General features: G+C 33.5%; 4 protein-coding genes and 1 pseudogene across 9 annotated transcripts; 1 reads left to right on the top strand and 4 right to left on the bottom strand.

Annotated features, from left to right (window-relative positions):
* LOC105169147 (arginine/glutamate-rich 1 protein) lies at positions 1–4749 on the bottom strand. 5 transcript variants are annotated; one of them, XM_011089458.3, is made up of 5 exons: positions 4578–4749; positions 4286–4462; positions 2761–2979; positions 797–1016; positions 1–388 (listed from the first exon to the last, which is right to left on the bottom strand). In XM_011089458.3, exons 2-5 carry the CDS (start codon positions 4411–4413, stop codon positions 122–124), a joined length of 834 nt encoding a protein of 277 aa, XP_011087760.1. In that variant the 5' UTR covers positions 4414–4462; positions 4578–4749; the 3' UTR covers positions 1–121. The 5 variants fall into 5 exon arrangements, with proteins under 5 accessions (XP_011087760.1, XP_088739919.1, XP_088739920.1 ...); XM_088883793.1 differs by having other exon boundaries at positions 4286–4465; XM_088883794.1 differs by having other exon boundaries at positions 4286–4465; positions 4575–4749.
* A 1454-nt stretch (positions 4750–6203) lies between these two features.
* Positions 6204–9980, bottom strand: LOC105169148 (ankyrin repeat domain-containing protein 2B). Its single transcript, XM_011089461.3, has 9 exons — positions 9840–9980; positions 9512–9542; positions 9086–9213; positions 8507–8719; positions 8277–8425; positions 7347–7512; positions 7010–7102; positions 6593–6732; positions 6204–6508 (listed from the first exon to the last, which is right to left on the bottom strand). The coding sequence occupies exons 1-9, from the start codon at positions 9846–9848 to the stop codon at positions 6409–6411; spliced, it is 1029 nt and encodes a 342-aa protein (XP_011087763.2). The 5' UTR covers positions 9849–9980; the 3' UTR covers positions 6204–6408.
* Positions 9981–12142: 2162 nt separating this feature from the next.
* On the bottom strand, positions 12143–16345 carry LOC105169429 (ankyrin repeat domain-containing protein 2B-like; annotated as a pseudogene). Its single transcript, XR_016066634.1, has 7 exons — positions 16202–16345; positions 15670–15700; positions 14449–14555; positions 13916–14115; positions 13676–13824; positions 12729–12885; positions 12143–12542 (listed from the first exon to the last, which is right to left on the bottom strand). The product of XR_016066634.1 is annotated as an ankyrin repeat domain-containing protein 2B-like (transcript).
* A 2976-nt stretch (positions 16346–19321) lies between these two features.
* On the bottom strand, positions 19322–19969 carry MEE9 (maternal effect embryo arrest 9). Its single transcript, XM_011089462.3, has one exon. It carries the CDS (start codon positions 19884–19886, stop codon positions 19437–19439), a length of 450 nt encoding a protein of 149 aa, XP_011087764.1. The 5' UTR covers positions 19887–19969; the 3' UTR covers positions 19322–19436.
* Positions 19970–21879: 1910 nt separating this feature from the next.
* Positions 21880–25636, top strand: LOC105169150 (transmembrane emp24 domain-containing protein p24delta3). The gene is made up of 4 exons (XM_011089464.3): positions 21880–22268; positions 24523–24735; positions 25159–25235; positions 25343–25636. Exons 1-4 carry the CDS (start codon positions 22062–22064, stop codon positions 25485–25487), a joined length of 642 nt encoding a protein of 213 aa, XP_011087766.1. The 5' UTR covers positions 21880–22061; the 3' UTR covers positions 25488–25636.
* Positions 25637–25691: the final 55 nt, after the last annotated feature.

Consider the following 25691-nt stretch of genomic DNA (forward strand, 5'->3'; position numbering starts at 1 on the left):
TGAGTGACAATAGATGATGATATTGATTTCTGAGTCTGTCCGGATTCAATTACTACAAACAAGCACACCAATACAACAAAAAACAGGAAAAGGAAAAGAGAGGAGATATATTGATTACTTCTCATTTCAAACTTAGGGCAAATGACAACTTCGGCCGCGATTTATTCTTGCCCAACAGCTTCATTTGTTTCGCTCTTTCTTCCTCCTCTTGTTGCTTTTTCCTTCTCAGAGCCTCTTCTTTCTGTCTTTGAAGCTCCTCCAATTCTCTGTAACGTTCCTCCTCCAGTCTTTGCTGTTCTAGAGCTTCTCTTCTTTGAGCTTCTTCCAACTTCCTTCTATTCTCTTCCATCATTCTTTCCAGCTCTTCTCTCTCTCTTTGTGCTTGTTCCTGTACATATTCTTAATGCTCACATCATAATCATAAATAAATAAATAAATGAAATTTATTTGAAGCAAGCAAACATGAGGAAACAAATGCGCTAAATCACTACGACCTCACTTCATCTGCTGCATAAAATTGGATTTAGGCGCATACATTATTATAATGGTTGGCTGACACAGTTGCTCCAGTTACGAATACTAACATTTACCTCCTGTATAATATCCTTGCTGTAACCAGTCCAAGACAGGCTAATACAGAGAAACATCATATAACCACCAGACCAAAGAGCAATAATTTTTCGATCACCACGAGCACAAAACTAGAGCATGTCTATGACAGCAATAAACCTGCTCTTTACAATATTAAACATCCTGAATGTATGAAGAGTGAACAAACAATAGAATAGGTACTTGCCTCTCTCCGCCGAGCTTCTATAAGAGCTTCTTCCTTTTCTTTCTCAAGTTGCACTGCAACCTCAGAAGCAAGTTTTTTCCTACCTTCATCTAGTCGCTTCTTTATTTCAAGCCTGATCTCTTCAGAATTCAAGCTCTCTTCAACTTTCTTCCGAATTTCTTCTGCTACTCTCTTAGCAGTCTCTTCCTCAATTAATTTTAATTCTGCCTCCTGTTGACGCCTGGCGAAGCAGAAAAATTTGTCAAAAGAAAACGTAGCCACTGATCAACTAAGTGCAAAGTCAGTTCTCAGGGGAATCAGAGGTGCTCGAATCAAACTACAATGTCCTATTCCTCTAAGTATGCAAAGTACTGAATCAAGTGATCATAGCAATTGGTCCCACAAGGTTCTGTAAATTCATAACTAAAATGAACGACAGACTAACCTCCAATCTGAAAAAGGCACTATAATGTGCATGCTTATGCTTTTAAAGCATACCTCTAACTGATTCCTGATCCAAAAATTTTCAGTTTCAAATCTGGGGAACAGTAGATTAACGAGGCACCCAAATGGACCATCAAAATAAACAATACCAGAAACTTCCTTCAATTAATCCTGTGGAGAAGAACGTCAAGTAAAAGGCAGCAAATTTAATGCTAATTGCTTTAAATGCTTCAGCCCTTGTAGCAGAAATTTCAATAAAGCAAAATGGCGATGCTCTCAACATTTCGATGCAGACAGGTTTCTACATGTATATTAAGCAATGACACCCGATCCAACATCCCATGAGTCCCACTATCATGAAATAGTTTCAAGAATACAGTCAAACAAGTTCTGAAATGCCCTCCTCCTATGCACAGAAATTAAAAGCTTAAGGAATATAAACAGAACCAACTTCTCTCCACAAAGCTTATTTCACAATTAGTTGGGATAGGCTACACGGATCATCTTCATCTGCTGCTCTGGCACAAGCTATTTCAAAAGTTAGAACACGCAATTATCTCATTCCACATTGTTTTTAACTAACATCTTTCTTTGGCATCATAATTTATATTACTTTTGCATGTATGGTATTAAATGTGTTGAGCAGGGAAAAACATGTGAACTATAGCAAATAAAAAACAAGAAAAAAGATAATGAATCATAACCAAACAACTGAATACACAGTTAAGTAGCAGAATATTAAGGAAAGACAATAGAAATGTGAAGCAACAATGGTGAAATTGCAAAATGGTTATAACAAAAAAAGTACATATGATTCGGCCATGTTAAGCACAAAATGACTGATAGTTGCCAGATCAAATTCTCCTGCGGCACAGTACAAAAGGTAGAGCTAAAACAATAAATATTCTCCATCAAAATCATGAATTTCAGACATGAAGACAAAAAGGATACAGGCATATGATGCCGCGCTCTCTGTAACCGTTGGTTTCATTTTTATGTGCTAAAAAGCAGGCAGCACTCTAGCTAAATGACGAAAACAATAGAGACAACCTTGCAATAACAGCATCGGCCTAGATAAAACAGAACCAAAAGGAAAGGGAAGGAGAGGAAAGGAAGGACAAATGAAAGAAAAGAAATGCCAGAAACGATAACAAAACTAAGGCTAGATAAGTAAAAGGAAGGTGCCAAAAAGTAAAAATTATACAAAATCATCCAACCTATAGCAGGACTTTTTGTTCAAACACCATAAGTGGCAGGCAAGGAAGAAATCATCAGATGACAAGCAATCAAATGACAAAATTTGCCAAGCCATCAACAGCCTCAAGATATTATATTATCCCTCTCGAGCTAAACTTAGTAACTCAGTCTATTTTGCAAGTTTCATAGCATGTAACACAGTAAGAAACAATTCAGGAACTTTATCAAGTCCGGATGATAATTGATAAATTACATAAGACCAAACCAATGAACAAACATCCAGACATTAAACAAATTAAGTAAAACAATAATGTAAAGGGAAAATTAGTTGCAATTAATTTTACCTTTTCTTTTCCTCTGCCTCTTTTTTAAGTTTTTCACTTGCATCTTTCGTCTCTTTTGTACCAGTGCTTACACTGGGAGATGCAGTTAAAGGGGATGATGAGGTACTCCTTTTTCTTTGTCTTTTGGTCCGCTTTGGTGTGGGAGAGCGACTTTTACGACGCCTTGGAGTGGGGGAGCGGCTTTTGTGGCGTCGAGAGGATAATGAACGACTTCGTCTTCTGTAGAATACAATAAAGTAGTTGAGCTTCAAAAGAAAATATTAACCACTACAATTTCCGCAACCTCGCATTCTCCAAAACCACCTTTTATGTCGAAAGCACGTACAGTTACCTCATATATTGCAAAGAATAAACTGGGTGCTCCATCTTTTATCATAAGAAACCGCTAATATCACAATCGAGCAGTGAAATGACACCCATCGGCACCCATCACCTGCTGACTTCCCAGTCAAAGGGAAGCCACTGTTTCTTTTCTAACTTTCTCAAACACCAATGATGTTGACTATCTCATTCACACTATGTTTTAAAGAAGATATATCTCAAATGATAATGTTTTCGTACAAGAAACTCCCAGCATCAAGATGCATCAGCCATGATAATTTACAATTTAGCAGCGTTATATGAAAACTGATGAAAGGTATGACAGATCATCAACTCAACAACCATAAGCATGTAGAATATCAAGGTGCTGATGGAAAGCGAAAACTCTCATAGGCAGCAACATGGCACTAGGACACCAAAGTCACACAATCCATAAGCATCTGCTAGGTCATCTAGAACAAATAAAATCAACAAGATGAACAATTATTACATAAACAATATTTGCAACAGCTGCCATAATGACAATATGAGAGTTCAGATTATATAGATCCAGGGAGACTGGAAATTATTCTTTTTTCTTAATAAAAGCCTCATTATTCAAAATTGTCTCAATATCCAAGCTAGACTAGTGGATTCCAAAAATTCATATTTTAAGACTAAGGTCACTCCTTCGAATGATCTACCCCCAGTACCTTAACATCATTACTCTTTAATTTCAAAATAACTTAAACTAACAACTAATTGATTAAGATTGATTACTCTTTTTTTATTTATTTCATAACGTCTTTACTTTTCTATTGGCTATAATGATCAAAAGCATCTTTAATTCCTATCAAATTACTGCTGGACGTACTAGAAGTTATCAAAATATAGAAGTTATTAAATTGCTCATGCAGATAACCAATTGACACTGTGTTTCGTCAGTAAAGGCAGAGAGCAACCCAGCAACAGCTGCCTCTAAACATATCTTGTGCCTTATTATTCCATAAAGTAAATTTCCTTAATGTCCCCTATTCTATTTATTTGTTACACATAGACTTCTTTACCAAGGCTTTAGTCCCCCCAAATCCCACCTAAACTTCTGGTTCTGTCCTTATTGTTAGTAAGTAAATTTAAAGATAAACCTGTTAACCAAAAGAAACCAAATACATATCTCCGTTACACAATACACAATCACAAGCAAGTATAAGTAAAAGGGTATCACCTGCTATAAGAATAAGGGGATCGGCTTCTATCTCTCCGGCTCCGGCGCCCATACCTCACCGGAGAGGGTGACGGCGAGTACCTTCTCCTGTATGACGGTGACCGAGATATTTCCCTGTCTCTACCCATTTTCCAAATTACTTATCGAAATACGATACAACAAAATCAAACCTGTCACCTGCTGTATCAACGGCATCGAGATTAACAAGAAAAAATTCAGCGTCCCCGCGGAACCATTGAGATCGATCAAATCCGTTAAACGCAATTAAAAACAAGGAAGCGACATTGACGACCTGTGGAAGAATAGGAGGCGAAGAGATCTGCCCTCGCGCATAATCACCGTGTCAGAGAAGACGCAAAAAGTAAACCCTAAGATTAGAGGAAATTGCAGAGGAAGAATATTGTGGGAAGAATTTGTTTGTAGATGATGAATTTAAGGTTACGAATCACAATGAAGTATTCCACACAACTTATAACTACGTCTATATATAGTTGTGTCAAAGGAGGAAATAATGTACCCTACCCCAACCCCCCACCCCCCCCCCCCCCCCAACACTAAAACACCAAAAAAAAAAAAGGAAAAAACGAAATAATATGTGTATAAGTAATTTTTTAAATTCATGTATTTTTCACAACTTTTTTTAGTCCAAATGTTGTGCATTATGTTTTTTACAAATTAAATTTAAAACCATATTAAAATTGTGATTATATGATTATATCAATCTTTACATTTAATTAATGAAAACTTTTGTAGTATAGTTATATAAATATGTTGGTCGATGTGTATCTATACATCCATTTGTATTGAAATATATACATATATAGGAGTGTGGAAATGAAATTCGTACATATCATTAGAATATGTGTATGGTGATTGATAATTGAAATTGAATGTGAATATAATGATTTAAAAGGTATTTGAAATTTATTCAAAACATCTTATAAAATTATAGATATTTTACAGGATGTTTTTGTATAAGATGTGGCATCTTTTTAGAACAAGTTATTAAAATATTTGGTTAGGAAAAATAATGGAGTACTAGAGCTAGTAATAACTACTATGCACAAAATTAAAAGAGTTTATTAATATTTAAATAAATTAGGAATTCCTAGGTTTTATTTTTTTCTTTTAAAAAAAAAGAGTTTTTAAAGCTTCTTTTTGAAAAAAATTTATCTAATATTTTTTTGTAATTTCATAAATTTTTAAACTGCTTGTAATATGTTTTTGAAAACCTAATAAGTTCACCCAAACACTCATAATTCAAAGAAAAGTTGCTTGTGCATGTATATACTAACGGCGTTAATACACTCGATACATGTCCATATAGGACAAGAGTTCCCTTAAAATACTTGTACAATCAATTGCAATTTACCCCCATATTGTATTGTAAACGAAAATACCCCCTTATTTTGTTTTTTTAAAAAAAAATTACTTCTCTATATTTTATAAATCGAGAAATTCACCCCCTCTAATAGGGGGTGAAGGGCGGGTATTGGGTAAGAGGGAGGAGGGCCGTGAGGGGGGTGGCGGCGCAGTGGCAATCGGGTAAAGAGGGGAGGCGAAAATGAGGGATGGAGGCGGAAGGGGAAGGCAGCGATGGGGTGGCAGTGGGGGTGGGGGAACAGAGGGAGAGAGAGTTAGAAATAAAAATAATTGAATAAAGTTCAAGACTTTATGCAAGTCCATCCAAATAAACGCCGTTTCCAGCGGCAGAAAACCTACCAAATAACCCATTTCCAGAAATTCTCAAGCTGGACTGCAGCCTGCCAGACTTCAATACAAACCGACTATAAACTAAGTACATAGGGACGATCATTGCACATCAGATATACTCTGTCATCATCTATAACCACCCGCTGCCTCAAACTATGGAGTGATTATTCAAGGCAGGAATCACCCAAACCACAACACAATCAAGTATTCCTTCAACACTCGGTCGATGTAATTAAATTGAACAATCCAGAAATGTTACCATCATACACCACCATATATGATTTTAAGGCAACAAATTAAGTTGTCATGCCAACACTCCTCCGCTCATGAAAATATACGAGTCTAATACCACACCGACCCTATAACACGTTGAGATTGCAAGTGTACAATGGGGCAAAATGCCTTTCTACTCATAGAAAAGCATCCTTCTCAAGGAGCTTGAGTACCTCGTTTTGGTTATTTAGTTTAGCAACATCAATTGGTGTCTTCCCATCTAAGTTTTGAAGAGTGCTGCATTCAAATCAAAGGCAAGGGTCAGTGGAGTGCAGAACAAAGTACAGAAGGAAAGAATTGGAAATAGGGAAAAGGCCTTACACAGCAGCGCCGTTTTTCAAAAGAAGCTCCACACAGTCCTTCCTGCCATATCCAGCAGCGTAGTGGAGAGGGGTGTTCTTATTCTTATCTAAAGCATCCACCTTGGCCCCAGCCTCCAAGAGCACTTGGGCACACTTAACCTGGAATGGAATACACATGATTCAATTAGTTCTTGAAGAAAGTAGTGGAAAACTAGCATCTAAGGAGGAAAAAGACAAACTAACAAAATACTAGCATATGAGACATAGAGAGAGAAATGAGATGGAACAAGAAGAAAAGTAGAAGAAAAGAACCCCAGCAGCATAAGAAAGGAGGACACAGGCTACGCCAGTAAAGTAGCTCAGTGGCCAAGTCTGGCGTCAAAGTAAAAGATATATAAAGGTCAAGCCAGATCTCATTTTTAGAGATTTCCAGTACCTCGCCATATCCACATGCAAAATGTAACGCAGTCCTTCCCTCGGAGTCTTCTTCATCTTTATCAGCACCATCAGCTATAGCCTTTTTCAAACCCTAATTGCCGCATACAAGCAAGTAAATTAAACAAGAGACTCTGATATTCACTGAATTTAAAAGGAATACTATAACTAAAATGACATTAAAGAAACTATAATTAGCACACTGTAGAAGACTGGAAACACTTCCAAGATGAATTGTCAGCAAATCGTAGCATTTGGCAAGAGGTATACTTCAGAGAAGGTATAATATAACTAATCATAATATTATATTTCTCAGCAAGTATTACTCAGAAACGTACCTCAACATCACCAACACTAGCTGTATGGTGAACAATGGATTCCTCATCATTTGCTTCCTCTGTTTCATCTTCAGCAGCTTCACCAGCAGATGTGGCACCTTCTGCTCCAACAGCAAATCCCATTGCTTCACCCAACTTCTGGAGGACCTCTTTATCATTCCAATACCTGATCGTAATGCATTATCAGGACAGAAGAATCACAAGTAATCAATTGTTCAACAGTAAAAGATATCAACAAAGACCTATGTGCTCACCAGTGAGGAAAATCCACATAAAGGAACAAGAAAAAGACAAAAGTGATCTAAATGAATTGGCATTGGTTTCCTCTGCATCCAAAAGTACAATGACAGACTTGGAGGATCAACTAGAAGAAATTCCCTCAAAAATTGTGGGTCAAGAACTTCATTATTTGTAGGAAAAGAGGGGGAGGGGGGAGTTGGCTAAAATTGTTTTACTACATTATTTGATATCTGATACACAGTTGACAAAGTAATCCCTAACAGCATACAGGAAACCGACAAATAGGCTGCTAAAAACCAATGTTTAAATAACTTACACAATGACATGGTCTGGCAACAGGCAAAAGACAATATTTTGCCTAATGTTACAGATCATTTTAACTTAGTCAGGAAATGGATCCAAAATTTTAGAACATGGAGGCAGAAGCTTTTTCTTCAGTCAACAAAATCAAATAAGGACATTACTGTATCATAGTACCTTCTGTTATCTAAATCCACAGACTGACAGACAAGCATAAAGTATCATTAAATTTCTGCTGACAAGCTAAAATGACCCCAGATGCTTGTACTCAAACCCCCTCACGCCTCAGTTCTGCTTATTTGTGTTATATGGTGTCAAATACATCATACATCATAGAGGTCATAAATCCTGTAATATATCAAATTAAGAAAACCCATTATAAGGTACAACCTCATCATTGCAGCAGGACCACCATTCTCGATCTCTTCTAAAATAGGCTTTAAGGATGGATCCTCCTTGATACGTGCCATTCGCTCTTCAAGTTGATCTTTATTGGCTGGATTTGTCAAATTCTCAAGCATGCCTGACATGGCTGGATCCTGTAAAATGATAGGCTTGTGAGTGACAACTATCTAGAAAATATTTCACCAGAACGTCATGAATATTAAACCAAGAAATACCTGCATTAATGCGCTGCCAAGCCTCTCAGCCATAGTCATAAACTGTGGATTTTGCATGACTTGTTGCATTGTTGAATAATATTGTTGGGTATCAAAGTTGGGAATACCCTCATCAACTGAAACACCTTGAAAGGTTTTCTGAAGCTGTTCTGCCATCTGATTAAATGAAGGGTCTTTGGCTATCTGTTCGGCCAATTCCTTGATGCTTGGATCCTGCACACAAGTTTAGCTTAACAATTTCTGAAGCCTAAATTAACCATAAACCGGTGTCATATGATAGGAAATAGATTGAACAACTCCCTTTTTAAATTAAATGAGAAACACATAGTGATTTAGACAGACTGATACACCAGAAACAAAGAGAAACTTTATACTGAGCTTACAAATTTGGAAACCTTTCTAGAATACCAATAGTACAAAAGAATATTATTAAGATTTAATAAAATTTAACCCTGTTTCTCCATTACCAAGATGAACTTTAGTATCAGAATAACTAGTTCAACATGCTATGATTTCACCATCTAGAAAGCACCTCTCACTCTAAGAAACGCACGAGAGAAAGAGGAAAGATATACACACATTAAGCAATCCTGTCATAGCTGAGAAATCAAAAGGATTCGGCATTCCAGTAACCGGAGGGGTCACTCTTCCCTGCCCAGACGGTGTCCCTGCAGAAGTAGTACTAACAGCCGCACCAGACTTCTCTTCTGAAGAGCAGTGAATGAGAAATTTCAAATAGTTAAAACAAAGTAATCTAACATCATGAGAATTTATAAAAATGAAACACAATCTAGGCTGATGATTTGCTTAAAGAAGTATGAAAAAGCTATAATCAAAGCAAATTCTTATTTGGGATCCCATCAATCCTCTTGTAAGGTGACTCCGAGCTCAAAAACATTCAATTCCAATTCCAACAAATAAAATATTTAATAACAAATACCCGTTACTTCACAACAAAATACTCAAACGCGCACATGAATAAACGTTGATGTAATTTAAACTCACCATCTTTAGGAACCAGAGGTGTTTTAGATGCCTGCACAATTCCCCAACCGAAAATCAGAACAAGAGCAAAAAACTCAAAACATCACTAAATCAGCTTCAAACACAACAAAATCCAAATTCCTCTGAACTAAATCAAACAAACCAAATTCTCAAACCACTAAACCAAAAAAAAAGAAAGAAAAAAAGAAAATCAGCAAGTAAGTTTCGACTTCAACCATTAAATCGACTGGAAAAAAACAAGTAATACAGGTCAAAAATTGAACTGACCAAAGCGGAAACAAACAATCCATTGGCCCAACAAAAATGAACAACGAATTCACAACAGTACCTCAGACATATTTCCCCAAATCGGATAAGTAAACGTCGGATCCTTTGCTTGTAGAGAGTCGAGAGGACAGAGAAAAGAAAGACGTACAAGAAAAAGGGTTTATAAATTGTTTTAGTGTGAGAAAGAGAGAGAGAGAGAGAGAGAGGAGAGAGAAGTAGATTGCGATTTACAAAGATAAAACAGAGGGGAGTGGGCCACCTCAATCTCATCGCCAACTCGGTGAATGGCGTAGATTTGTTTCTTCTGATTGCTTCTCTCGTTCGTCGATTGGGCTTCACATATAGGCCCAGGCCCAACATTGTCTCATTCTGATGGGCTTTTGGCCCAATTAAATTGGAAAATTTTATTATTAGTATTAAATATGCATCTAATATTTTGTTATTATGTTATTTAAGTGATAATTTTGTTGATTACGAAATATATTTTTGCATGTTTTTATATTAAATATAGAAAAATCATAATTAATGGCAACAATTATGAATGATATATATCTGGATTTTTTTTTCATTTATGCATTAACTTAATATACGTAAAAATCTCATTTAATTTAAATTATATTTCAGAATTGAACGCATGTCTATTGTTATAATAAAATTCTAAATTAGAAGTGTTAAGAGAATTCTAATTATTTAATAGAAGATTTTGATTTCGATTCTCATTTATGTATGAATGTCTGTCTATTGCCATTATTTTAAATTAATTTATATTCAATTTGACGCATAATTGTTGATGCATTTGGCCAATTGTTTTTGTTGACTTTATAATAATTTATAATTTTAATTTTGTCGTAGTATAATTATTTATGATAAAAACTTATATATAAATTTGTCACTATAAATAGTAGAGATATTTAAAACAACAAATTAATGATATAATTATAAAAAATAATTATTGTCATTAAATTATTACCAATTACCATATATGTGTCATTAATTGCTCTTACGATTTTTTTTTAAGTAATGTAAAAGTTTTAACTTTAGGAGTCATTAACCGTTGGGACTCAAATTTTGAATAAAAAAATTCTTTTTAAATTTAAAAAAAATCAACATTTATCCCTGACAAAGTTAATGTATTACGTAATCATAATTGATTATGATGGCATAATTTTTTTCAGTAAAATAGCCTATAAAACTCCAGTCAAAGCGAACAATACCTCGAGGCACAAGGTTTGATAATATCACGCGGTACATGATCTGGTATTGTTTCTTGGAGCAATGCAAGGTGCACATTCTAAACCCCTCATTTGAGCTACTGATGATGTTGACATGCGTGCTAAATTAGTTACAAATGACAAACTTACATGGCTCATAAGTCACACAGTCCCCATATCTCCCACAAACGTCTTTTCAATGACAAACAAATGAGGATTCGATCAAAATGAATAATATATCATGCCAAAAATTTGATCACATCGTCCGTTCTATCAATAATAACTAGTGTGTGTAGCACACTCAAATGAGTGTGTGCAATAAACTAAAAAGTTTAAAAATTAATTATTATTTCTAAAATACATTTCAATCGCATAAATTCAAATTAAAAAGAGAGAAGCGGGGGGGGGGGTTAAGAAGGAAGTTATGAGCAAAGTTAAAAGTAAATGAAACTTGAAAGTGTAAGAAAGTTGGAAATTAAGAAAAAAGATATAATAGTAAAATATTTGGTGAAATAAGTGTGCATAATTAAAATAAAAATGTTAAAATTAAAATTTTATTATTAAAATTGTATTCTAATGAAAGAAATTAAAAATTAAAAATAAGGAAGTTATAAGAAGTTTCAATTAAAGAAATTAAAAATGTTAACTATATATATATAAAAGTCATACGAAGTTAAAGTCAGTGGGCAATTTGGTTGTTATCAAAAGATGGAAAAAAATTACAAAAAAATGATGAAATAATGTTAAGAATAGACAAGAGAGGACACCAAAAAAAGGTGATTTCCCTTAATAATAAAGTAAATAATAATAATAATATATAGATAATGTGATTTCATAAAATGCAACAATCATTATTGTGATGATACTAAGATGTATCAACAATTTTATACTCATATCATATATTGTACGTAACCTACTATACATATATCATTATCTTCTATGAAATTTCAATGTAATAAAATCAGAGAAGACTTCAAATAAGTTAGATCTCATCCACGCCCTGTTTGTCATTTTATTATGTTAAATAAATATATCTAAATTAAGAATATTGCAAGACAAATTACGATAATTATTAATTTAGCATATGCCTATTTATTTATTAAGAAACAAACCATGTAACTAATTGGAGATGTGGTTTGGTGCTACATCAACATCGTACCCACCATGGGTCATCCGGTACCACTACTATTGGGACTCATTTGCAAAATTTGGAGTGACAAGATATCACCCAATTTCACCTCCTACATTTTCTTTTTCTTTCTTTTATGGATATAGTTCAATACATTCAGATATCAAACTAATTAAATACATCTATAAGAGTAAACAGACACCCATAATTGTGAGGTCTCAATCTTACCACTTGAACAAGACTTCATTATCATATATACATGTTACTACTGGAGCACGGTTTCATTGTCGGGCTTTTCTCAACAATTGTTTAAAGAGTTCAGGCAAACAACATCGATTGGCTTCTCTATACCTCGTTTTGGTTGTTTAGTTTAGCAACATCCATCGTTGTCTTTCCAACTAAGGTTTGAAGAGTGCTGCATTCACTGAATTTAAGAGAAAAATTACAATTTGAATGAAATTTTAGAAAGCATTATGAACACACTGAAACGCTTTAAAGCCGAATTATCAGCAATGTGTTGTATTTGAAGAGGTATACTTGGGAGGAAGTGTTATATATATAACTAATCATGCTAATATATTTCTCAGCAAAGTATTACTCAGAGATGTACCTCAACATCACCAACACTAGCGGTATGGTGAACAATGGATTCCTTGTCATTTGCTTCCTCTGCTTCGTCTTTGCCAGCAGACGCGGCTCTATCTGCTCCAACACCAAATCCCATTGCTTCACCCATCTTCTGGAGGACCACTTCATCATTCCAGCACCTGATCATAATGCATTATCAGGACAGAAGAATCACAAGTAATCAGTCGTAGATTAACAAAGACCTATGTGCTCACTAGTGAGGAAATCAACATAAATGAACAAGAAAACACCAAAGTGAACTTTCTAAATTTTGAACAAAAATGCTACCCAGTCCACAGATCTATTCTTAATTCCAAAGAATTCCTACAAATTTAAATGAATTGGCATGCTAGTTCCCTCTGCATCCAGAGGTATAATGACAAGCTTGGAGGATCGAGTAGAAGAAATTACCTCAGATATTAAAAAGAAGCGGGGGCGGGAGTTATTTCATATTGTTTTGCTACATTATTTGATATCTGATACACGATTGACAAAGTAATCCTTAAGGGCATACAGGAACCGAAAATAGGATGCTAAAAGACCAACATTTAGATAACTTACATTATGACATGATCTGCAACAGGCAAAGGACAACACTTTGCCTAATGCAGAACGTTACAACTTATTCCGGAAATGGATCCAAAATTTCTGAACATGGAGGCAGAAGCTTTTTTCTTCAGTCAATAAATCAAATAAGGACGATATTAACTTCATCGCATCATAGTATTCATCGAGTATCTAAATCCACTGACAAGCATACAGAATCATTAAATTTCTGCTGGCATGCAAATGCTTGTATAGCCCCAACCCCCCATCACCCCTCAATTCGACTTATATGTGTCATATGCTGTCAAATACAGTATTACATCACACTACGAATTCGTAAATCCTGTAATAATCAAAATAAGAAAACCCATTAGAAGGTAGAACCTCATCAATGCAGCTGGACCACCATTCATGATCTCTTCCCAAATAGGCTTTAAAGATGGATCCTCCATGATATGCCGCCTTTGCTCTTCAAGTTGATCTTTGTTGGGTGGATTTATCAAATTCTCAAGTATGCCTGACATGGACGGATCCTGTACAAAAAATCAGAATGATAGACTTGTGAGCAACAACTATCTAGAAAATATTTCACCGGAGAGTCATGAATATTAAACCAAGAAATACCTCCATTAATGCGTTACCAAGCGTCTCAGCCACAGCCATAAACTCTGAATTTTGCATGACTTGTTGCATAGTTGAAAAATACTGTTGGGCATACCCTCTTCAACTGAAACACCTTGCATGGCTTCCTGAAGCTGTTCTGCCATCTTATTGAATGAAGGATCTCTGGCCACCAGTTCAGCCAATTCCTTGATGCCTGGTTGCTGCAAATGATATAAATTAACCTCTAACCGGTGTCGTACGATCGGAAGCAGATCGAGAAACCAGTCGTTCATTTTAAATGAGAAACACATAAACATAGTGATTTAGACAGACTGAAATACCATAAACTAAGAGAAACATTATAGTGAGCTTACACAAGTGAAACCTGTTATCGAACACCTTTAGTGCAAACGAATAAATGATCAAGGTTTAACAAAGTTTCCAACCCTGTTTGTCCATTACCAACATGGACTAGTTCGACATGTTATGAGTTCACCTCTCGGTCTCAGCTCACTCTAAGAAACACAGTGGAGAAAAAGGAAAGATATACACACATTAAGCGATCCTATCATGGCTGAGAGATCAAAGGGATTTGGTATTGCAGCAACCGGAGGGGTCGCTCTTCCCTGCTCGGAAGGTGTCCCTGCAGAAGTCTTCTCTTCTGAAGAGCATGAATGAGAAATTTCAAAATCATGTTTGGGCTCTCATCAATCCTCTTCTAAGGTGACTCCGAGCTCAACAACATTCAATTCCAATTCCAAAAGGAAAACGTTATATTCACTTTTCCAAAATTTTGGTATAATTACGTAAATTATTCATAATTTTTATATAATTACACGGATTAATAACTACTTATCCTCTTACAATATTATAAATGAGCAAATTAATTCTTTATATAAAAAAAATAACAATTTACTTTACGTGCTTTTCAAAATTAAGCAATTTACCTCCTTGTATAAGGAGATAAATTATTTTATTTTAAAAAACATAAGGAAATAAATTACTGTATTCTAAAAAATATTAAAAAATGAATTACTATTTTTTTCATAAAAAATTAATTTGCTCATTTATAATATCACATAAGTATTACTGTCATTTTTTCCATAACTACACATATACTTACTAAAAACATTACATAATGTTTGGATTTGTTTTCGAAGTGTTTTGTGGAGATAGAGAGAAAAAAAAAAAAGATAAATAAGTGTGTGTTAGATATAGTATGTATGTTTGGATTTGTTTTTGGAGATAATATGAAATAAGTATTATATGTTTAATATTGTGTTTTGGGAGATAAAAATTACTATTCATTATCAAATCATGTCTTTTTTATATATATTTATGTATATGTGTGTGTATATATATGTATGTATTTATACTAAAACAGTTAAAAACACCTAAATAAGATGTTTTTGAATGATGACAAATATTGAATATGTTTTGACTTATATCGAAAATAATTTGAAAAATAAAAACAAACATAGTGTTAATTTCTTTAACATTTTTCTGCCCAAAAAGGCAAAAACACTCTTTAAAACCTCATAATGCCACTACTGACATTTACGCGGCATTTATCTTATTTTTCATAGACCATAATGTGTCGGAGGTGTTTCTATAATTACCAAACTTCAAAGAGAGAGTATTTGTGTATTTTGACCTAATTTTAAAAATATCAATATTATTTACTTCATACTTTTATTATATATTTTTTTATTTATCCATACACCGCTTGTTTTAAGTGCACAAGTACGTTGATAGTTGACGTCAGATAAGCTCACCATCTTTATGAACCAGAGGAGTTTTTGATGCCTGCACAAAGTACTTCAATAAATCAAACAAATCAAAACCACTAAACCCAAAAAATAAATAAATAATTACTCGGCACTCATATGAGGTTTTTTATAATCACACGTATCAGATTAATTGCATTTAATCTCTTTAATATTTATTTTCGTCCAACAAAGTAAATCCATCAGTTAGTAAAATTAACAGAATTTGTTGACATTAAATATATATTTTCTCTCGATTAACTTATTACAAGTTAAACAATTTTTTTTTCACGACACTACTCTTAGTGGGTTGTAAAAGATACGTTTAGCATGCCATAATTCCGTACAGTAAGTCAATTGAAGGCAAATATAAACATCCATTCAACTCTTTTATTGATTTAAGCAGATTCAGTAAGTTTCATTAACAAATGAATCTATTCATTGGACGAAACAAACGTCAGATGTACTAGATTTAATGTTTGAAAATTTACTTATAATTATACCAAAAAATAAATAGAGAACAACAAATTCGGAACAGTACCTCAGACATATTTCCCCAAATCGAACGAGTAAAGGTGGAATCCTTTGCTTGTAGAGATTCGCAGACAACAGAGGAAAGAAAGAAGAGGTGCAACAAAAAGGGTTTATACATTGTTTTGTTTTAGTCTGAGAGAGAGAGAGAAGGATTATTGAGTTTAAATGTCGTTTATTTGTGTATGAAATTTCGGTCTATCATCTGTGACACGTAACTGCTGATGCATTTGATCATTTGTTAATTTTTGTTGACTTTGTAATAGTCTTTTGTTTATTTCTTATATATATATGTAAATTTCTATACAAAAATTATAATATATTTAATCAATTTTTATATATCGATGAATTGAATATTGTAACTGTTTGGTCAACACGAAAATATAATATTACGATAAAATATTAAATAATAATTTTGAAGTTTGTCGCTGAAAATGACAATAATTTATGTTTTGTCATAACATATTATTATCGTATATGTGCCATTAATTGATTTCACTGAGATTTTATGCACAACTTTTTTAACTAATTTTTACGAATGATAATTTTTATAAAATAACTATAATAAATAAAATTATGTAAATTAATTATTTTAATTATATATATTATAATTAATGATAATAGTAAAATTTTGGATGGATGAGTCACCAACTAGTAAAATTTACGATGAGTCCAACACGCTTTGTTAAAATAATAAAGTTGAAATTCGACGATTAAAGATTATTGGATTCAAATTATATGGATATGTATAAGTGCAAGTCTAAAGGTCTTGCTCGTTTTATTTTCATCGGATATAATTTTATTTAAAATTATGATTTGTATTTAATTATTTTTGAAATTTAAATACATGAAAATAAATGTATTGTATTTAAAAAAAATTGCAGTCACAAGTTTGCTTGTGTATGCTAAAACTAGTCCACTGTAGTACGTCTCTTTTATCTGCATATATGATCTGGCTTGAATATGCAATTTCCCTTCAGCTAGATGATTTGCGTTTCGTAATGAGTATTCTGAATGTTTAATGGTCTTCGAAAACAGGAAAGCACGTTAGGCAAGTTGGAATGATCCCCGACGAAAATCCTCCTATGCCTAAGACAGCTTAAGTTCGAGATGATAAATGACGATCTCAAGTAGTAAATGAGGTAGCGAGTAATAAATATGTCTTACCATAAATGTCATAAAATGAGGGTATTTATAGTACTAGATGTGCCCACCTTCTGAACCACCTGGTGTCATCTCAAATCATGAGTTGTTAGAGGATCTATGGTCTAGGTCTCGGATCATCAGATCAGGTAAGGTCAAACAACCTGGCCCGAGATAGAAAAGATATGTCCGGACTAAAATCGACATAGAAAGACAAGGATCTTGGGGCTATAGTGGTATTCTATTGTTGTTGGAGAATTATTTATGTCTTTCTTCAAGTGGCTATGATATATCCCTATCAATATAATAAATATTTTTCAAATTTTAAAATATATATTATAAATAAAACTAAAATATATAAATCAATACATTACATTGAAAAAAAAAAAAGAAAACTAAATCATCAGTTAATGTAAATTATGGAAAGTTGAGTGAGTTAGTTATATATGAAGAAATGTGAAGAATCTTTCTTTTTTATATTAATATAGATACAACGAGAATATAAAAAGAAATGGTCCATATATTCTTAATGTATTTTCGAGTTCTGATGATGGTAGTGTAATTATAAAATATATATATATATATATATATATTCACATACAACAAACAGATAATCAGGTCACATATTCTATTGAAAAATTCTCTCTTTCCCTACCTACTCCGAATTCTCATTTTTTGGTAGTTTGAATAAATGATTGGTAGGATTCGAATAATTTTTTGTAAATATAATAAATTAATAAAAGTAATATGATGTTTACTTCAATAATGTAGGTAATAAATAAAAAAAGTGGCATAAATCAAAATATTTTTTACTTTAATGAATAATAAGTGTGATAAATGAATATAATGGCAAAAGTCAATATATAGGAATTTTCTTTCCCACCACACATCCACCCACATGGGCTTGATTGTGAATGGGGGCCAATTGAGGACAATCGAGGGCTACATGAATTTGCGTCCGAGCTGTAACATGCAAAGAAAATCATGGACGAGAGTGTATTTCTATCTTTTGCGATCTCATGTTAGAGGTTATGAGTTCGAATTTTATTATGTGTATGGAATGTTGTATATGCATAGTAAGAATTATTGTTTATTGTAATAGTAGATGTTGTTGAGTAAAATATAATTATTTTAATAGTAAGATATAATTATTTTAATAGTTTTTATTAAATATTAATGTCGACTGCAATGTAAACAAGTCCCAAGGACATGTCACGTGGATATTCAATCACTATGCTTTCCTTTTTCTTTGAAAAATGATTAATCCAAACAAATAATTTAAATAATTTATTATTATTATTATATCTTTTTTCCCCTAAAATTCAAATTTTTGAATTTACTTTATCTAAAAAACTTTCCATCCAATCACAACATTTAATGTTTGTTTTTTCTCTCCATGGATTACAGAATCTCGGAGAGACCTAATGTAAATCTATTATTACAAATTTAAATATATTTTGTTCGTATTTTACTTTATGGATTTATATTTACAAAATCTACACAAATAACGATTTATTTAAAATATTTACAAATAACATACATATTTAAATAATAAGCTAAAATGCGGTATCAGTTTATAATTAAAAAAAATTGAATAGGACTGCATTGCAAATAAGAGTTGTAAAGTAAAAACAAAATTTTACGCTTAATTAAAAATAAAGATGAATCCAAGATCGCTAAGCTAAGCTGTGCCAATTTTAATTGTGTATGAATGTATTTTAGTAATTTTATCTTACAGTACATTAAAAATAAATTTATCCAAAATTTGCTTAAATGGCTGAAAAAATGTGAAAATTTAAAATTTATAAGATAAAATTACCAAAATAAATACGAATAATTATGTTTTCCTAATCTGGTAGATCGGGTGCAAGAATTATCCCGTCATACACTACCAAAATCACTATCCAGAACGATATGTATAATCAAGATCTAGCGGCTACCAAAAATCGTTATGAATTTTATAGTTTCTTTTAGTGCTCGCTCAGCATAAATCTGGAAACCCTGAATTATATATAATTCCATACGGATTGATTCAGAAAACAACAATTACGACATCAATTACACGATCAACAACGTTAAACCAAACAAAGGGTTCCTGAAATCTACGAAGGATGAACCTTGTTAGAATTGGAGGAGATCGCCCTGACGGCAGATCTCATCGAAGCAGTAGCAGAATTGACGGCAGCTTCAATATACTTCTTCGAAGCAAACGTCGCGGCTTTCTCCAGATTCTTCCCCATCTTCCGCGCTTTCTCGGCGGCGCCGACCAGACCGTCGTGCTCCGCCGTGGAAACCCTGTCCATCTCCTCCTCGAAGCGGCGGAACTCCGCCATGGCGCTGTCCATGACGGAGTCCAGGTACTCCTCGGAGTCTCGCATGTAGTCGTGGGCTTTCTGGACCTCGTTGTCGGTCTCGAGCTCGAGATTGGCCCAGGCCTTGTAGGCCTCGACCTCGAAGAGTTTCATGAGGTCTTCGATGGTGGAGGGATCGAAGTTCTTGTCGCGGAGGGCTTGGTCGGAGAGGAGTGTGAATTCGGAGAAGAGAGCTTCCATTTTCGCTTCAGTTGTAAGAACTAAGGGTGGGACTGTGAGAGGATCATATAAAGCGACGTTGTTCCTAATGCTTTGCTTTATTTTATTTCTTTATTTATTGCTACTTATATCTTGTTTTAGATTAAAGTAAAAGTGAAAAAGTGCTACTCTTTTTTAAGTAAATGTAAAAGTTGAAACTTTAGGAGGGCTAACCGTTGGGAATTTTGTTGACGTGTTTTCTTTTATTTATAGAATTATAATGTGTTCTCCTAAATTTCAAAAATTACATATAATATTTTTTTATGTTTATTTTTATCTAAATTGAATTTGCTATTATTATTAAAAAAAAATCTAAACTAAAACACATATTTACACACAATTGGTTTATTACAAGTCAAATGAATTATTTCTGACAAAGCTACCCATATCAGGGTGAAGATGTACATCCTCACTACATCAGACGTAATTTGGTCAGAAAAAATTATTTGACCTGCAATAAGCAACGGGGGTGAACACGGCTTTTCATCTATTTATTTTTTATTAATATCAACAAATTCGATAAATTTTAATTAATGTGAAAATTTAATTATTAGACAAAAATAAACGTCATGGGTACTTGATATAATTTTTCAAATAATTATGAGACAATGAGTAATTACATCAAACATTAGGAGAGAACAATATAATTATCCCTTATCTTTTTAATTTGACATTTGTTCACGACAAAGTTCATATACCATGTCATCGCATAATCGACGATACAATCTATAAGTTTTACAGTCTCCTATCTCTAATGACACGACTTTATTTTTAGAAAAATCCTTAAAATTCTAATAAAAACAAACAATATCTAGAGGCATGAGGTTTGAGGATATTGCACGTCGCACAAGGCATGATCTAGCATTGTTTGTGGGAATGATGGTACCATAGACATATAATTCGACACTTTTTGTGGGAATGATGCAATATACTTATTTCAGACCTATTTCTAACAAAAACATTCAATCAACAATTTCAATCAAACAAATAAACAATAAACTACTAAAAAAAGCAAACAAACACCCATATCTTCGATATTTAAACTTCCACTTAATGATTATGAACTTACGAGACCTATATATTTTATTTATATAAAATTGTAATTCATTTGTCGTATAACCTTTTTTCAGCATTTTCTTGTAAGGAGTTGGGTAAAAAAAAAAAAGAAAAAAGAAAGAAAGATTGGGTGGGTGTTATGAAGATCATGGTTAGGAATCTAGGTAGTGGGGGGAGTGGGACCAACGGTGACAGATTTGTCAAAGCACATATGCTGTCTTTATTGAAGTGCAGCTTTACTTTCTTAATTTTTACAAATAATATATATATATATATATATATTATATGAACATATGGTCCGATCACTGATGCAAACCCCCCCACCCCCAAGACTTATGACCGTTGAAATTAAACTGCATCGATTTTATATCATGATATACTATTTCTTTTTCCCAAAATGCCAAAATTATATTAATCCAATTTGTCTAGGGTTGTAAATTATTTGAATTGAGCCGAATATATAATTTATTTAAATTATTATTGAATTTAATAAATTATGTATGAATTTAATTTGATTATTAATCTAATCAAGTTCAAACGAATTATTAAATTTAATAATAATTTTTAAATATGTTATATTACTTTTGCACTAATCGAATCAAATTCAAACCGAAGCTGAAAGCTGATCGAACAAATATTTTTTTTTTGATTGAACTTTTATTGTCAAGTTTAATAAATTAAGTTCACAAAAAATAATACCAATTAATTTGAATGGAGTATTTACTAGATTGATTTATTTTTTTAACTTAAATTTGTTTCTAAAAAATAAGAAAGTCCATTCCGTAATTAGAGTGACAACCCATATATTATTGTGGGCCCATATAAAAATAGGCCGTTGAAGTGGCCCAAAAAGGATTCAGCCGGCAGACCCGTATCCGTTCCCACAGTCCAAATATAAATACCGGGTTATTTCCCCGATGTTAACACATCCGTGATCTGTACAGTATTCTGACTCTGTGTATGTAATAAAATACAGCAAAAGTCCGAACCACGACCCGGATCCGAAACAGTGCGAGAGCTTCGTTTTCCGATCCGATACGCCTGCTGGAGAATAGAGATTCCATTCTTCGAGATCTTCAGGACAGACTTTGGAGAGAGGTAATGATGGGGGCTGGTGCTAACGTGAGCGATGTGCTGCTTTTAGTATTATTGTGTGTTCTACAGGGGTGCCAGGCCGTGTGGTTGAGTTTGCCGGCGAGTGGGACCAAGTGCGTATCCGAGGAAATCCAGAACAACGTCGTCGTGTTGGCGGATTACGTCGTCATTTCTGATGACCATGCCCATCCCATCCCCACCATTTCCGCAAAGGTTAGGGTTCTTCTGGAACTTTTCGGACTGTTGCGACCTCATATTTTCTTCGTACATCTGTATATTCCAATTAGTCTGTTTCTTGGTATAAAGGCAGTGTAATTCGTTTTGGGAAAGTTGTTTATGGTGCATGTGAGGCTGATTCGGGGACTAAGGTGGATCAAAATTCAAAAGTGAAAAATAAATTTAAGTTACTAGCTTGGGTCCATTTTGGGTATTGAGAGGATAGTTGAAAGGGCTTTCTATTTGGGCTCCAATTGTGGAAGGTGAAGCAGTCAAGACTATCAACAATTTTACATTTTTCAGGGGTATCATGCGTGAGTTTAAGCACTTGGTGAGAAGGGTTGTTGTTGAACTCGTGGGAAAGGAAACGACAATGTTTAAACGGAGAACGAAGGATATGAGGGTGGTAAAAAATCCCCTTATTAAATGAATATCTAAGAGGGATGGGATTAATGATCTGTAATATGGTTTGCTTTCTGACTGCATGTGATTCAGAACAGGAACACATCACTTAAGTTGAATATTTTTCTTTGTCAAATAATCTGTAGCTATGTTTCTCAATCCACTTTTTCCTTCTAGTGGACTTGTGCTGATTTCCGTTGCCTGTGAAATGTTCTTAGTTGCATATAGTCGGTATACTCTTCTATGATTATCTTTAGTTCCATTGTATTCCAGCAATTCAAACGTGTACTATGCGTTAAAACTAGTGTATTGGCACTTGAGATAAGTTTGGAACATGATAGTTTTGCTTTTGCTGAGTGAAAGGTGAAGTTTGCTTTCTTCTTTGCTAGTAAAATGTGCCGTATGCACTGAGGCACCAAAAAACATTTGGGGAAGTGCAAGGCAAGGAACACGCCTTGTCAAAGTGAGTGTAAATTGTTATATAATTTGCAGCTTATACTGAGAGAACAAACGGTTTTAAGAAAATTTATGTTATGAATGAATAAAGTTTAAGGCGTCAGAGAAAATAAACTCAGTTTTCACATACACTTGAGCACCTACTTTGACAGTTCAGTGTATTTATATCGATTTAAGGAAACCAGCAAATAAGCAAGACTAGAATAAATTAGTGAAGGATGCAGCTGCTATTGGAGGGCAGAGTATTTGGCAGAACAGCTGACGATCTGTAAGAGAAGAATCAGAAAATCATAGAAGAGCCTGTTGCTTGTTGTTCGACTTCCAGAAAATCCATTTCACAATTTGAATTTGCTCAACAAGAGAAAGGGAGTGTTTGCAAAAACTCTACTTTTAGAGAAATGATTTTTGTAGAGAAAGTTAAAAGTTATAGTAGAATTAAAAGTGGATATTGTTTGTAAAAAAAAGTAGTTAAATTGGATAGTGTTTGTAGAAAAATCACTTCTAAAATAAATTTAATTCATTAAAACCGTTTTTCCTAAAGTGTTAAAAAGATACTATTTTTTGCTTATTATTTCACTTGTTGTTTGTCAATAATAATTATTTTCGCATAAAAAAGATAAATTTTATTTCGATTAGTATATTTCATATATATATTTTTTAAATATTAAAAAGTATATGTTTAATTTAATAATGCTCCCACTAAGTAATATAATTGTTGATTCATACACAATAATTAAACTTTAACTATTAAATAATAATATGTGAACAAAATAATATAATTAGATGACATAGCAAATAAAATATAAAAAATTTAAAATATTATATATGTAAAAGTGTAAAATTAATTATTATTAAATTATTCAAATTATATGCAAACTCCAATATCAACTTTAAATATACAATTCTAAAAATAAATTAAAAACGCTAAAGTTGAATTAAGATTATTATAATAAGAGTATAGTAGCAAAATAAAGTTGGATTTATTTACAAAAAAACTAAAGCAGCTAGAAGCACCCTGGCTTTTTTTGTTTTAGCCGTTTCAGAAGCAGAAGTTGGTATACCAAACACTTCAAAGTGATTTTTGGGAGCAAGGAACTAAAAAATGCTTTTCTAAAGCTCTCGCAAACATTCCAAAAGCATGGTATACCGAAGGCCATTTTATAAATAGTTGACACATAATCGAGAAGCAATATAATAATTTTATATGGGAAAAGACAACTAACTTACAAGAATTTAGAAGGAAACTAATTAATCAATACATTAGTCATTATGAATTTATGATGCACGATTACGAGGGAAACAAGCACATTGAGCCGTGATGCATGATTAGCATGGGTTTCTATCTTTCTTGCACTCTGTTTTTCTTAATGTGACTCTTTTGGTTCTGCTGTAGGTCACTTCGCCATATGGCAATACTCTCCATAATCAGCAAAATGTCACACACGGTCAATTTGCATTTACAACTACCGAGGGTGGAAATTATCTGGCTTGCTTCTGGGTTGATGGCCAGAAAACAGGAAATGCAGAGATAAGCGTTAACATTGATTGGAAGACAGGCATTGCAGCAAAGGATTGGGAATCAGTTGCTAGAAAGGAGAAACTTGAGGTGAAACCATTAAGCTTATACAGAAATGCTATTCTCACTTGCAAACTTATTTATTACCTCCTTCTGGAAAAAACCAACTTTTTGTTGGTAGTTGGAGGCAGTTAGATGATACACGCATAAGATTCCTTTTAGCTTACCTTTGTTCTTAAGAGTCTTAGATGCCAATTTTTTTTGGTAGTTGGAGGATGTTAGATGCTACATGCATAAGATTCCTTTTCAGCTTATCTTTGTACTCAGATGCCTGCCATTTCACCTGAGTTTTGCATGCTTAGCATTATAAGATGCTTTCGACATCATCAGTTTCTGATGGTGGCAAATAATCATAGTAGTTTGGAGATAATTAAGAGACATTTGGAACTTGAAATTGAGATTAGCTCATGAGGTTTAGTTTAGAATGTTTTACTCATTTAGTACCTCTGGTAGGGTGTTGAGTTTGAGCTAAGAAAGCTTGAAGGAGCAGTGGAGGCCATCCATGAAAATCTTTTGTATCTTAAAAGCAGGTAAAAGTTCCTACTTTCTTTTTGTTTGAATTAAGTTCTTTATAATTATTATGCTGCGTATTATTATTGCTTCAACATTCCAATTCCTTGTAAATTTGTCCTCTCAGAGAAGCTGAGATGAGAACTGTGAGCGAAAAAACAAATGCTCGGGTGGCTTGGTTCAGTATCATGTCATTGGGAGTATGCATTCTGGTTTCTATTGCCCAGATATGGCACTTAAAGCGATATTTCCAAAAGAAAAAGCTAATCTAGATTTGTTCGATTTACTTGTATTTTGTGACGCCAGCTTAAATCTTAGGACTTTTTGCCTCTTGAATATATTCTCATTCACCAGGATGAATTTTTTACACACACTTTTACTGTTTGAGATAATGAGAGAAACATTTCCTGTTTTCTTTAAATTATTAAGAGTTAATGCAATAGGATGTGATGCTCTCTCTGTGTCTGTGTGTGTGT

This window comes from Sesamum indicum, linkage group LG8 (assembly GCF_026168435.1).
Source record: "Sesamum indicum cultivar Baizhima isolate 11 linkage group LG8, ASM2616843v1, whole genome shotgun sequence".
Classification (NCBI taxonomy): Eukaryota; Viridiplantae; Streptophyta; class Magnoliopsida; order Lamiales; family Pedaliaceae; genus Sesamum; species Sesamum indicum.